The sequence below is a fragment of the Acomys minous genome, assembly GCF_964271855.1.
Source record: "Acomys minous genome assembly, chromosome: 10".
Classification (NCBI taxonomy): domain Eukaryota; kingdom Metazoa; phylum Chordata; class Mammalia; order Rodentia; family Muridae; genus Acomys; species Acomys minous.
Window position 1 is genome coordinate 67,580,648 of NC_140491.1, and position 14,707 is coordinate 67,595,354.

At 50.0% G+C, this 14,707-nt stretch overlaps 1 protein-coding gene across 5 annotated transcripts in view; it reads left to right on the forward strand.

Moving 5' to 3' along the window:
* The window catches only part of SPTAN1 (spectrin alpha, non-erythrocytic 1), a 64,279-nt gene that overhangs the window by 48,994 nt on the left and 578 nt on the right, over positions 1-14,707 (forward strand). For all 5 annotated transcript variants that reach the window (XM_084799317.1, XM_084799315.1, XM_084799316.1 and 2 more), the window contains 16 exons: positions 2,528-2,736; positions 4,480-4,600; positions 4,984-5,105; positions 5,506-5,638; positions 6,832-6,930; positions 8,525-8,684; positions 9,201-9,277; positions 9,738-9,947; positions 10,236-10,532; positions 10,741-10,853; positions 11,317-11,334; positions 13,319-13,373; positions 13,705-13,901; positions 14,041-14,094; positions 14,175-14,321; positions 14,399-14,546. In XM_084799317.1, the coding sequence (XP_084655443.1) occupies positions 2,528-2,736; positions 4,480-4,600; positions 4,984-5,105; positions 5,506-5,638; positions 6,832-6,930; positions 8,525-8,684; positions 9,201-9,277; positions 9,738-9,947; positions 10,236-10,532; positions 10,741-10,853; positions 11,317-11,334; positions 13,319-13,373; positions 13,705-13,901; positions 14,041-14,094; positions 14,175-14,321; positions 14,399-14,546 (2,160 nt within the window). The remainder of the gene's footprint in view (positions 1-2,527; positions 2,737-4,479; positions 4,601-4,983; positions 5,106-5,505; positions 5,639-6,831; positions 6,931-8,524; positions 8,685-9,200; positions 9,278-9,737; positions 9,948-10,235; positions 10,533-10,740; positions 10,854-11,316; positions 11,335-13,318; positions 13,374-13,704; positions 13,902-14,040; positions 14,095-14,174; positions 14,322-14,398; positions 14,547-14,707) is intronic.

Consider the following 14,707-nt stretch of genomic DNA (forward strand, 5'->3'; position numbering starts at 1 on the left):
CAGGCTGGATTCTAGCCATGCTGCTACAAAAGTACAACAGTTTGTTTGCATGTGTACGTCGTTGTTGTTGCTGCTGTTGTTTTATTTTTTGGTTTTTTAAAATAGGTTTTAGATAGTTGGGATTTTGTTTGTTTGTTTGTTTGTTTTCTCAAAACGGTCTCTTGTGGAGCCCTGGCTGTCCTGGAACTCGCTTAGTAGATCAGGCTGGCCTCCAACTCAGATCCGTCTGGCTCTGCCTCCTGAGTGCTGGGATTAAAGATGTGCGCCACCACTGCTCATCAGTTGGTTTTTTGTTTGTTTGTTTTGTTTGATTTTAGAAGAGGTCTTGCTATATATGGCTGGTTTCAAACAATATCTGTCTGCTCTGCTTTAAGAGTGCTGAAATTCAAGGTGTACACAATTATATGCAGCTCTTTTTGTTGTTGTTGTTGTTGTTGTTGTTGATGTTGTTGTTGTTGTTTTGAGACAGGGTTTCTCTGTGTAGCCCTGGCTGTCCTGGACTCCTTTTGTAAACCAGACTGGCCTCGAACTCCCAGCGATCTGCCTCCTCTGCCTCTGGGATAAAAAGAGTGCGCCACCACGCCCGGCCCCCAACTCTTTATTTTTGAAGCAAGCACTCAATACATAGCCCTATCTGACTTCAGACTTGCAGTGCCAAATGCAGTGCTTACAGCAGCTACACCACATCTGCAGCTTTAACTAATTCAAATATTAGTTCCTTAGTATAAGTAGCATTTATGTAAATGGTGATAGTTTGTCTAAAAAGGAATGAGTAAAAAGGACAGCATTGGTTACATTTTTGCAGATCCATCTTACAGAGGTGGTCTGGAGTTTAAGCTTCTGAGTTGGTTTGTTGCTGTGGTGTGCATGGTGGGCACAGCCAGGCTGAGGGGGGTGAGGGGGTGTTGATTCAGATCAAGTTCTGCTTCTACACCAGCACCTGTAATTGCTAACAGCTTTGTAACTGTTTACTACAAAGTAGAAACAGTTTTACACCTAACTATGTCAAAAGCTTCTTTGTATCCTGTATCTTTGGTCCATCCTGGGCTTGGAGTGGATTCTGTCACATGTCTAGATCAGTACTAAGTTACATGTGTTGGTTCTAAATACTTTGAAATTTTCATATGTGATTCTAAAACCTCACACCTCTCTAGTCTTGGCAGAAAAATCCCTGGGTACCAGATAAGAATTTTCCAGAAGTTTGAATTTCATCATTAACAATTGACTTCAGTTTCTGTCAAATGACAAAATCACTTCATTCTTTTGAGGGGCAGGTTGGGCGCAGTTGAACCTGAGTCTCACACTTCAGCATTGCCTGGCCTGGAATTCATCTATAGCACAGGCTGGCTTCTCTGTTACTGACAGTCCTGCCTTGGCCTCCACGTGTTGGAGTTACAGGCACTGAGCCCACACATCCAGCTCCCTTCATGTCTGTTGCAGATTCAGAACTGAATGACCACAGTTTTCCTTTGAGTCCTTTAGAGTAAAATGAGGGTTTTAAAAAGTTATTTTAGAGGATAGGGTACTTGCAGTCAGAGATAACTTGAATGAGTCAATTCTCTCCTCCCACAGATTGAAGCTAAGTCATCCTCTGAGCCATCTTGCCAGCCCTAGATGTTTAATTAAACTAACTTTGCTATGGCATACACCTTTAGCCTAGCACTCAGGAAACTGGGAAGTGGATCTCTTGAGTACCAGGCCAGTGGGGCCTGCATGAAGAGACTCTGTCTCAAACAAAACAAAATTTACTAACTTTAGCTGCTTTTCCTTTTGGTTTTTCGAGACAGGGTTTCTTGACTGTCCTGAACTCACTCTGTAGACCAGGCTGGCCTTGAACTCACAGTGATCCGCTTACCTCTGCCTCTCGAGTGCTGGGATTAAAGGCTTGTGTCACCATGCCCAGCTGCTGCTTTTCAAAGTATACTTTGAGACTGGTGATATAACTCAGTGGTAAAGTGTGCTTATCCTACACCAGACTCATTTCAATCTCTAGCATCAAAATATGAAAGGATAATGAAATAAATTTAGCTAGCAAGACAGGTGGCAGTAAAAGGTGGTGAGGCCAGCCTAGTCTACAGAGCGAGTTCTAGGACAGTCAGGGCTACACAGAGACCCTGTCTTGAGAAGCAAAACAGGCCAGGTGGTGGTGGCGCATGCCTTTAATCTCAGCACTTGGGAGGCAGAGGCAGGCAGATTGCTGTGAGTTTGAGGCCAGCCTGGTCTATAAAAGCGAGTCCTGGACAGTCAAGGAAGGCTACACAGAGAATCCCTGTCTCGAAAGAAAAGCAAAACAAACAAGTGGGTTTCTGCTGCAGCCAAGACACTGTGTTCTGCATCCCACTACCTTGCCACATCAGTGCACAGGGAAGTGAGTCCTGCTGTCGTTGTGAGGCTAGTTTAATCTTAAAGAGCTGCAGTGTCCTCACAGCACACCCTGACTTAGGAGGAAGCCCAGCCCATTAAAGAATTAATACGTGCTGTTTTCAGGGACCAGGTTCCTGAGCCCTTTCTTGTGTCCCTGCCCCAGGATCGTCTGAAGGACCTGAACAGCCAGGCTGACAGCCTGATGACCAGCAGTGCCTTTGACACCTCCCAAGTGAAAGAGAAGCGGGACACCATCAACGGACGCTTCCAGAAGATCAAGAACATGGCATCCTCCCGAAGAGCAAAACTGAGCGAGTCCCATCGCCTGCACCAGTTTTTCCGAGACATGGATGACGAGGAGTCCTGGATCAAGTACGTGCTCTGCATTTATGTGTTCAATGTCCCGAGGGGCTGCATAGAGAGGCAGGAGTTCCAGGCTTTCTTGATCTGTCAAGGTGACAGGAAAGCGATGGAAGGGCAGCCTTCAGGGACCTTGCCCAGGCTCCCCACCTCTCTGCACAGCAGTGAGCAGCAGTGGGATCACCTGTGATGGTTGTAGTCATGGTGCCACAGTAGACACTACCTTTTGGAAAGTAGTTGTTTTGGGTTTTTTGAGATAGGATTTCTCTATGTAATCCCTGCTTTCCTGGGGCTTACTATGTAAAGTATTCTGACCTCGAAGTCACGAAGATCTTCCCGCCTTTTTTTCTTTCTTTATTTTTTTGAATTTCTCATACCCTTCACTTTTCTGCAAAGCTCAGGACAGCCAAGGCTACACAGAGAAACTGTCTTGAAAAACAGCAATAACCAAAAAATCAGCTTCTTTTTTCTTAAATAATAGGGCATGTTAAACAAGCAGTCTTCTTTTTATTGCTGGCTTTTCTGTTTTAGGACTTCTCCAGTAACCTAGGCTAGCCTTATTAGTTCAATGTGACCTTAAAACCCAGATACTCGCTTCTACCTACCAAGTCTGGGATTGTGGGTGTGCACTACTGCTAGTTACTTTAAAAGAAAAATTCCTCTTTACCTCAACTCCATTAAAACCTTTTCTCTCTCTCTCTCTCCTTCTTTCTTTCTTTTTTATTTCTTTCTTTCTTTATTTCTTTCTTTTCTGAGGCATGGTCTCTCTGTGTTAGCCTTGGCTGTCCTGGACTTGCTATGTAGACCAGGCTGGCCTTGAACTCACAGTGATCCACCTGCCTCTGCCTCCTGAGTGCTGGGATTAAAGGCATGCACACCAGTGCATAGCCCATTAAAACCTTTTTTTAAAATTAAGAGTGTGGCTGGAGAGATGGCTCAGCACATACATGGAGACCATCCCTAACTCCCTAATTCAACACCCTCTGCTGACCTCTATGGGCAGCAAGCATGCATGTGACATACACATACATGCATACATATAAAATAAAATCTAAAAAACATTACAAAATGTTGTACAAATAAACACCCATTTTTGTTTGGTTTTGTGTTTGGCTGTCCTGGAACTCTATCTGTAGACCTGCCTGGTCTCGAACTCACAGAGATCTACCTGCCTCTGTCTCCTGTGTGTGGGGAGAGCACTACTGGGGTGACTGAGAAGGCTGACTTAAGCCATTAAACAGGCCAATTTGGGGGTTTAGTAGCTTAGGAGTTGGGCCTATCTAGACTGGTTCTGTCCTGAGCCCTGCTAGAGATTTAGTAGTTTTTGAGACTGGGTTTCTCTATAACTCTGGCTGTCCTGGCACTCTCTGTAGACCATACTAGCCTTGCATTCAGACAGATCAGCCTGCCTTTAACACACGTGTGCTGGCATTATAAGCATGTACCACCACACCTGGCTTAAGGAAACACCTTGCTGTGTTTTCTATATGTGACAGTGAGTAGATGGAGTTAATAATAGCACCCAGTGGTACTCCTCTCCTTGGGGCAGGGCCTGTCCTCTACAGACCCATTACATACAGGTGAGCCATGTTTGTTGACATACCGAGCAGCAGTTCTAAGTCCATGGCTTTGCAAACCGGGCTTCTGTTCCCAGGAAATGGGAAGGGATTTTTATAACAAAATGGTAAAGGTTGGAGTCCAAGAGTTAGTGGACATGAGCAGGTGTAGGCTGACCATACTGCCGTTGTTCTTCAGGGAGAAAAAGCTGCTAGTGAGCTCTGAGGACTATGGCAGAGACCTCACTGGTGTTCAGAACCTAAGAAAGAAACACAAGCGGCTAGAAGCCGAGCTGGCTGCACATGAACCGGCCATTCAGGTAAGGGGTTGCCTTCTGCTGAGAGAACAAGGCCATGGGAAAAGGGCCAAGTAGAGGCAAAGTCCTCTGATCTTACGCTCTATCGTCTTGTAATCATGACGATACCTTAACCCCAGCCATGAAGAAGAGATTCTGTTGTTTGTGTTTTGAGACAGGGTTTCACTGTGTGATCTTGGCTGATGTGAAACTCCTTATATAGACCAGGCTGACTCCAAACTCAGAGATTACCTCCTTCTGCCTCCCAACTGCTGGCATTAAAGCACTGTGCTACCACACGTAGCCTGAACAGATGATTGTGAATGTGATGTTGAGACTTCACCACAGGCTCTTGGAACTCAGCACTTGGCAGCCCTGCCGGATTGACTCTTGTTCTCACTTGCCAGGGTGTCCTGGACACTGGGAAAAAGCTCTCTGATGACAACACCATTGGGCAGGAGGAGATCCAGCAGCGTCTTGCACAGTTTGTGGAGCACTGGAAGGAGCTGAAGCAGCTAGCCGCTGCACGGTGAGCACTCAGGGAGCCTTCCTGCCAGCTCCCAGGCTCTTTCCTTTGGTGTCAAGTATTAGTTTACCCAGAGCCACCTCTGACCGCCCATTCTGAACTTGTCCTATTTGTCAGAACCCAACAATAACTCCAGAACTTCCTGTCTGAAAAGCGGTGTGTGCCTCGTGTCCCTTAGACAGCTAAGCCTTGTTTCCGTACAGACACACCCCTTCATGGATATTTTTTTCCAAAGGAGAGCTCTTTTGTTTTTTTTGTTTTTTGGTGTTTTCTTTTTAATTGAACCTGAGATCTCAAACACACACAGATCATAGGCCAATACCACCAAGCTGTAGCTCCAGCCCCGTTTCATGGACATTTTAAGTACGTGCTAATGATTTCCCTCCCTCAATTCTGTGGTAAGGGGCCAGCGGCTAGAGGAGTCCTTGGAGTATCAGCAGTTTGTAGCCAACGTGGAAGAGGAAGAAGCTTGGATCAATGAGAAAATGACTCTGGTGGCCAGTGAAGATTATGGAGACACTCTTGCTGCCATCCAGGTCAGGACAGCTAAGCAAGTACACTAGTTCACACGCTGAAGATGGGGAGGCTGAGCTGTACACAGTCCAGCCAAGTTCCCAACACCCTTCTGAGGACTTCGGCTTCCTTACTGCTTCCAGGACCACACTTTGATTGCTTTTGGAGTTTTTGTTATTGTTTTGTTTTCCCAAGACAGGATGTCTCTGTGTAGTCCTGGCTGTCCTGGACTCACTTTGTAGAGCAGGCTGGCCTTGAACTCACATCAATCCACCTGCCTCTACCTCCCCAGTGCTGGGATTAAAGGCCACCACAGCAGCCCAGGGCCACACTTTTACTTCAGGCTCTATTTCCACATTGCCATCTCCCTCTGTGCCCACCTTTTCTCTGGCATTCTCTTCTGTGTGCCTATCTGTCCAAATTGATCTCTTTTATAAGGACACAATCTTAACTGGTAAGAGATACTGTAAAATATCCCTTAATGACCCTTTTCTCTTGTTCGTGGCCCTAGAACTTCCGCTCATCCCACAGCCACTTCCAATTGGTTAGCAGTTGCTATATGAAGACTTACATTGGTGGACGTGTACTCTCTACCGTTTCCAGGGTCAAAATAGCTCAACAGAAAGAGATCAGTTGGCCGCAGTCACAGACTAGCAGCTGGGACATCTTGTTCAACCCACATAGGGTCTCATTCTGCTCTGGGCTGAATCAGCTTCCTCTTGGCTCAGAGAGGCAAAAGCAGACACCACAGGTTATTAAAGGCATTGCGCTGATTTCAGAGCTGGTCCCAAGGCAGCCCAGTCACAGCATAAGACAGGTCACACATCACTGTGGTCACACCTTCCTAAGTTTCAGCTAGCAAATGTGGAAGCAGTTTGCGTTGCCTTCAGCCACTGTCCTTACAGTAGGCAGTACATGTGTCAGGATAAATCCAGTGGCCTCCCTCGGGGTGTGGTTGAGGTGCCTAGAAGCAACAAGGGGGCAGGGGGTGTTCTCCAGTCATTAGGGAGCTAGACAGAATATGTGGGATGTTCTCAGAAGGATTGCTTGGTTGGGTGCTCACATCCAGCTCTCTGCCCAACTTAAGACTAGATTGTTCTATAGACCTTCAGCTTTTCTGGGCTGCAGCTTCCCCTGTACCCTGTTCTCACTCTCTCTAGTACCCATGGACCATGCCAGTGCTACTCAGTGGCTGACCTCACTACTTTCTCTCTAGGGCTTACTGAAGAAACACGAAGCTTTTGAGACAGACTTCACTGTCCACAAGGATCGGGTGAATGATGTCTGTACTAACGGACAAGACCTCATTAAGAAGGTGAGCCTGAATCCCAGCAAGAGCCTTGTTCTCACTCCATAGTTGCACCTGCAGAGGGCACCAAGCTGAGGTCTTAGTAGAGACCATAGCAGGAAAGGGTTGCTTTTAAATTGCCACATTCCTATTATTCTTTCTTTCTTTCTTTCTTTCTTTCATTTTTTTGTTTTTTAGTTTTTTAAGACAAGGTTACCCTGTAAGCTTAGCTGTCCTGGATTCACTATGTAGACCAAGCTAGCCTTGAACTCACATTGATCCTCCTGCCTCTGCCTCCAGAGTGCTGGGATTAAAGACATGTACCACCGCACCCAGCCTCTTTTCGTTTTGTATTCTTTTATGTGTATGGTTTTGCCTTCATGTATGTCTGCACCACATTCATGCAGTGTCCAAGGATGTCAGAACAGTGTGTTGGATCCCCTACAACTGCAGTTAAATAGAGATAGTTGGGAGCCAACATGTAGGTGCTGAGAATTGAACCTTGGGCCTCTGGAAGAATAACCAATGCTCTTAATCACTGAGCCATCTCTCCACCTTTTTAAAAAGTTGTTATTTGTTTTTATTTTATGTAGTGTGTATCATGCACTACATGTGTGCAGTGCCCACAGAGGCCACAAAGGCATCAGATTCCCCCCTGGAACTAATGGTACAGGTTGTGAGCCACTATGTGGGCTCTGGCAGCCTCCCCATCCTCCCCTCCCCTCTCCCTTTATTTCTTGGTGATAAAGGTCACTAGAGACAATAGAAAACTAAGTAAATAAGTAGTTGCCACCCATGGTAGCATGGTGGTGCATTCCTACAGTGAGTCCCAGCCTAACCTGGGCTACATAGTAACCCTGTCTTCTTGTAGCTCAGGCTGGCCTCCAACTTGTTCTGTAAGGATGACCTTGAACTCCTGATCCTCTTACCTCTACTTCACAGGTTTTGGGAGTGCCCCTGTGTGCCACCTGGCTCATTGAGATTTCAGTGACTTTCCTTCTGAACTATGTAGAGCTGAGCATGAAATGTCTGCTTAGTAGGATTGCATAACTTGTAGGTTATGCAAAACCTGCTACAGTAGGGACAGTTTAGTTTTCTGGTGACGCTTGCAGAACAGTCTTGCTACTTTGAGTAGAGAGTCCAGGCCTCCCCAGCTGCAGCTCTAGACCTGGGCTGTGCAGTGTCAGTCTGCAGCCTACCACCAGCCACACAGGCTTCTAGGGAGAAGCTCCGTAAGGTCTGAGGCGACTGGGTGTTAGTGTTCCTTAGTGCTTTGTTCTGGGCAGACTCCCTGCCTTTACTGTACATCTCTTCTCTCTGCCCTTTTGTGTGTGTTTCCAAAGCAGTTCTGACTGGAACTGAACTGGTGTTCAGGTGTCACCATCTTCAGTGTCCGTGGCATCCACACGCTTCCCAGAACTTGTCTGTTGCACAAGTAGATGCTGGTCCCAGGTCTTAGCCCCGAGAAGCCCTGAGACTTTTGACTCAGAATCGTTCTTAGGAAACTTCACCTAGCACTGGACAGGGAGCAGATAGCCCACAGGACAGAAACGAAGGGGTTTGGGGCTTGAGCCTGCCACAGACAGGGGACTGCAGCTGCAAGCTTCTTTTCCTGGCCTAGAACAATCACCACGAGGAGAACATCTCTTCAAAGATGAAGGGTCTGAATGGCAAGGTGTCTGATCTGGAGAAAGCAGCGGCTCAGAGGAAAGCAAAGCTGGATGAGAACTCAGCCTTCCTTCAGTTCAACTGGAAGGCTGACGTGGTAGAGTCCTGGATTGGTGAGTGGTTCAGCAAGGCCCAAAGCTCTTAAGTATCCTAGGCTAAGAAGATGGCAGAGCCACGGAGTGTGTTGCCACAGTTGGATTTGTGCTGCAGAGGAGAAACTAATAGTCTGCTAGAGGAGACCTAGTTGCCAAATAGGAAGAGGCCTCCAGAAGTCAGAGCTGCCACAGCAGTGCCTGCAGCTGGCATGGGGCTTCACCAAATAAGCACAAGCGCACCTGATGCAAGCGGTAGAGACCCAAGTACTGGTAGGCTCACCAAAGGATGCGGTGACTTCAGAACTGCCCACTAGCTGCCCTGGCCACAGTGCCACCCAGCCCTAATTAAAGGGAACTAAGATTTCTTGTATCAGAGCCCATGTGACCCAGAAGGATACCCTCACCCAGCTGAGACAGGGTGGTGGGTACTGGGAGAAGCAGCTACTGTGAGTTGAGGTGCTGGTAACGTTAAGAGTTAATGTGCGGCTTGTGTTCTGTGAGGGGGCTGGGACGTTTTCATGCTTTGTTTTACAGGTGAGAAGGAGAACAGCTTGAAAACGGATGACTATGGCCGAGATCTGTCTTCTGTCCAAACTCTGCTCACCAAGCAGGTCGGTTGGCCATCAGAATGGCGGGTTGAATATACTCAGTCTTCGAATGGTCTCTATATGTTTGGCCATAGTCAGCAATAAACGCTTAGGTCCTGGGCCTCAGAGCTTCCAGAGGGGTAGAACTGATGCAAAACCAGGCCCATGTACAGCAATGTGGTGGGCTGGCAAGGTGGACATGAGGTGTCTGTCACTCTTCAGCTGGGCTCAGTCGCAGAGAGTAAACAGAAAGTGGTCTGCCAGGAGCCAAAGCCATACGTGGCCTTGCCCAGGCTTAAGTGCCAGAATGGAAGGGTTTGTTTATGGCTAGGGACTTGAGGTGAGAGCATGCGGTCTGTGGCAAGCGGGACCATAGGCACCGGTGAGTGAACTTCAACTGGAGGTGGAGCTCTAGGTCCTGCCATCTGAGCTGCAGCGTACGAGACTCTGCGGTCCTGCAACTGGCTGTGGCTCCTCTTTGCAGGAGACCTTTGATGCTGGCCTGCAGGCCTTCCAGCAAGAGGGCATTGCCAACATCACTGCCCTCAAGGACCAGCTGCTGGCCGCCAAGCACATTCAGTCCAAGGCTATTGAGGCCCGACATGCCTCCCTCATGAAGAGATGGACCCAGCTCTTGGCCAACTCAGCTACCCGGAAGAAGAAATTGTTGGAGGCCCAGAGTCATTTCCGAAAGGTAAGGGTAAGATTGAGCTGGCACAGTGGAAGTGTCAGTAGACCCATTTGCCTCTGCCATGCTGCAGTCATCCTGTGCGGAAGGAGTGACCTCAGCCCAGAGGCGCTGATCGTGGCACAGGAGACAGTGGAGCCCTTGAGCTTGTTTTGGATTCACCCTTTGCCCCTCTGAGGACAAGCACAGCTTGTACTGAGAACAGCAGGCAGAGGAAGAGCCAGACCTTCAGCAGGCCACACTGTCTCGCCCGCACACAGACCCACCACTGACACTTTGCCCCTCTACTTCTAGGTAGAAGACCTCTTCCTGACCTTTGCCAAAAAAGCATCGGCCTTCAACAGCTGGTTTGAGAATGCAGAGGAGGACCTGACAGACCCAGTCCGCTGCAACTCTCTGGAAGAGATCAAAGCCCTTCGTGAGGCTCATGATGCCTTCCGCTCATCCCTCAGCTCTGCACAGGCTGACTTCAACCAGCTAGCCGAGCTGGACCGCCAGATCAAGAGTTTCCGGGTGGCCTCCAACCCCTACACCTGGTTCACGATGGAGGCCCTGGAAGAGACCTGGAGGAACCTGCAGAAGATCATTAAGGTACACTGGCTGGGCGAGCCCCGTAGCGTGCGCTCTCTGCCTCCAGGCTGATTCTCGTTGGGTCAGCTTCAGTAGGACTTCCTGCCCCTCTCCACTTGAAGTCCCACCGGCATTTTCCCCAGGGTAGAGCCATGTTTATGAGCCATCTGAGGCCAGGTGTCAAGAACCAATTGAGGTACCACACCTGCCTGCTTCCCTTTTGTTGCAGGAGCGGGAGCTGGAGCTGCAGAAGGAGCAGCGGCGGCAGGAAGAGAATGACAAGCTGCGCCAGGAGTTTGCCCAGCATGCTAACGCCTTCCACCAGTGGATCCAGGAGACCAGGTGCCTGCCCTCTTTCTTGGGCTAGCCCAGGGAACATGCTGCTCCCTATAGCTGGGGCCTAGGAGCATGTTTGAAACCTGCTACCTAAGCGGGGCATACTTGGCATCTGTAATCACACTGCACAAAAGGTTGGCCATGAACCTTGAGTCCAGTTGGTATATCCTGTGCTGCTCAAGGCCCTGTCTCCCCGAGAGAGATGAGGTGGTAGACAGGACTGCTCAGACTAATGGCTGGCATGGTCTGATTGGGTTCCAGAGCAAGTGAGCTCTGCATGGTTCATTTGTCTAAAGATGGTGTTGGCCACTGTCCTGAGTGAGGCAGGACTGCTCAAGGCTCAATCAGACGACACAGAGTCAGTGGCGGAACGGTGCTGATGCTGTTTGTTTCTTCTCTCCTCTACTTCGTCCTGACTGCTGCTGTATGTGGACGCTACCACCACGCCTGGATGCCTGGATCTCCACAGAACCTATCTCCTCGACGGGTTAATATTGACTTCTTTCTCCGGGCTCGTGGTGTGGTGTCTTGTGTGCTTGTCCCTGTGTCCCTTGTCCCGCAGTGGCCTGGCTTGCAAAGGATCCCAGAATGGGCCTCCTGCCCACCTTTACCATGCCCATGGTCTGTAGGGGAGCCACTCCCCCGTTTTCAAGGTAGAGAATGTAACCATGGGGGGAAGCTAGAGTCTACAACCTGAGACCCCTGCCCGTGCCTGGTCACCAGGACTGGATTAGAAAGCCCCGGCAGTCAGTGGGTATATGAAGCTTAGACTGAGTAAGTACAGCGTCCAGTTGAGGGGAAGCTGTGCAGCCCTCACAGGGCTGCAGTGGCCCTGTCTACCCCTGGGGAGGGTAACCAGAATTGCTTGCCCTAGCAAAAGAGAAAATGCCCAGGGTTAACCATGTTAGAGAGGCAGGGCTTGGAGGAGCCCCCGGGAGGAGCAGGGCTGTCTCCAGTCCCAGCAGGAGCCTGCACCTAGGCCATCCCCTGTCCAGACTGAGGCTTAACTAGAGCCCATGAGGTTCTGCAGGAGGGGAGAGTCAGGCATGTAAGGGGTAGTGACCACAGAATCTGCCCATGCATCAGGCTGCAGTTGGCTTTGCAAGGCTGGAAGGATTGCAGCATCTGGCCTGAGCACCACAGGCTTCCCCACCCTATGCTGTCTGCTGCTCTTGGTCTTGTTTCTGTGCAACGCCATGCTTCCTCACCTGTGGCTCCTCCCAAGCCTCTTCCCACCTGGCCCAACACCCCTTGAGCTACCCATGGTTCCCACCCAGTGCCAGGCTGCCGGCTGCGGCACGTGTCTGTCTCGATATGCTCTTGCCTCGCCTCCCTTTGGTGTATTCATTTGGTTTCTTTTCTTTGAATAGCATAGCATATCGTCGGGTCATTCGTGTCTATCAGTATGAAGTTGGGGATGATCTGTCTGGAAGGTTCTTCTCCTTATTTCTCTTCTTCCCTCACTGTGGTTTTACCAATGCACTCTGGACTCCCAGGCGGCTCTGCTTTCTAACCCACACCCTAGCCACTTGGGAGGAGGGTCTGTCCCCCTCCGCTGCACTGGCCCTGCCTCCTGCCCCAGTCCCTGGGGCTCCCTTTTCCTTGGGGACTGGGTGTGCCTGTGAGTCTCAACTGCTGGGGTAGGAGGAAGCCTGGTGCCTTGCCTTGCTAAAGCACTTTGAGCTTGGGGAGATTTTTAAGAGTTCTCCGGGCTAGCTGAAGTCACAAGGGTAGGTTTGGGTAGATACGGGTACAGAGGAGACCGGGCTGTGTGCACTGTGTGACCTTGTCCCTGCACGTGACCCATGACCCTGCTTGTTTGATGTCTTTGTTCACTGGGAACCTTCTTTGTCCTCACACATCTTAAGAGAGAAGCAGGCTTCCCCCAAGGCCACCTGGCTTCTCAGAAAATGCCCTTCAAAAGGAAGCTAGCCTGGCTGTGTCTAGATACTGGAATCCAAAGCCGGAGTTCCATCACAGCTGTCCTGAGCTGGAACCAGTTTGCTAGCACACCCACTCAGCTGTCTTATTGGCCATGCTGTGTCTTAGAATATGGCTTTTCCCCTCAGTAGCCTAAAGGAAACTAAATAGGGCTAAGGGGACTAGCAGTCTCTTGCTGTCTGTCCTTACAGCCCCAAGGGCTCCTATCTGTTGGGTTCCTGGCCTCCTGTGCCTGCAAAAAAAAAAAAGGGGGGAGGGGGAGCTGTCAGGCCTGAAGCTGCTTTTTTCCTCTGGGGAACAGATTCAGTTCTTGAGTGACCTTTTAAGAGCTGAGGCTTGGCCTGTGTGTCTCTGAAACAGCTGGGACCCTCTCTTTCCCAGGCCTGTTAGGAGAGGTGGCCGATAACCAGATACGTTGTTTCCTCGGATAAGAGAATTGCAGCCTGTGGGCACTTTGTACCAGTGGGAAGAGTTCAATGTGGGCTCTGGTCTGCTGGTGCCTCTGCTCACTATGCTGCTGCTGTGTTTAGGTCCTGCATGGTGGAAGAGTCGGGAACGCTGGAATCTCAGCTGGAAGCTACCAAAGTGAGTTTCCCAAAAGGCCACCCCAGAGGCCCCAGCACAGCAGCCACTCAGCCTGAAACTGGCTAGGCCCCCTTTTCCCTTCAAGTCTGTGCTGGCTGCTGTAACCGAACCCCACTTGAGGCTGAGGGCCTCAGCCTCACACTGCATCCTTATTTTCTGGCACTGCTAGCAGCTGCTTAATGAAGGTTTGCCCTATGGCTCCCCACCCATTACTACTCTTCCTTTCCTAGACTTTTGCCCCTGAGAGATCTCAGCTGGATTCTGAGGCCAGCACAGATCCTGAGCTAGAACTAAGGGGCCCTATCTCACGCCGCTTTGTCCCACCTGGCAGCGCAAGCACCAGGAGATTCGAGCCATGAGAAGTCAACTGAAGAAGATCGAGGACCTGGGCGCTGCCATGGAGGAAGCCCTCATCCTGGACAACAAGTACACCGAGCACAGCACTGTGGGCCTGGCTCAGCAGTGGGACCAGCTGGACCAGCTGGGCATGCGCATGCAGCACAACCTGGAGCAGCAGATCCAGGCCAGGTACCAGGGTGTGGACCAGAGTTGGGGGACCATTGGGGCCACCCAAAGTGTGCAGCTATTAAGAAGGGACGGGTACAGGAGGGGAGAGCATGCCGCTTGTGCACGGAACACCTGCTGCCTACTTTTGTTGTTCTTCTAGGAACACAACTGGAGTGACTGAGGAGGCCCTCAAGGAATTCAGCATGATGTTCAAGTGAGTATGGCCCAGGCACCCTGGCTGAAGGGAGCTGAGTGGCAGGGACCATGTGCTGAGCCCTGCGCTCTGTGCTACAGACACTTCGACAAGGACAAGTCTGGCCGTCTGAACCATCAGGAGTTCAAATCCTGTCTTCGCTCCCTGGGCTATGACCTGCCTATGGTAGAGGAAGGAGAGCCAGATCCCGAGTTTGAGGCAATCCTGGACACCGTTGACCCCAACAGGTAATCTGAAGGGACCGTGATGGGAGGACAGTCTTGGCTCCCTCTGCCTTCTGTGCTCATGGCACCTGCCTCCATAGGGATGGCCACGTCTCCCTGCAAGAATACATGGCTTTCATGATCAGCCGTGAAACAGAGAATGTCAAGTCCAGTGAGGAGATCGAGAGTGCTTTCCGAGCCCTCAGCTCCGAGGGCAAGCCTTATGTGACCAAGGAGGAGCTCTACCAGGTAGGACTTGAAGGGCAAGACTTCAGGCACAGCTGATGGCGAAGGGTTCACCACATAGATGTTATAACTCTCAGGAGCCTGTGTCTACCTGCATGACTGGGCTGTGGATATTTGTTTTGGTTTTTTTTTTTGGGGGGGGGGGGTTGGTTTATTTGAGACTG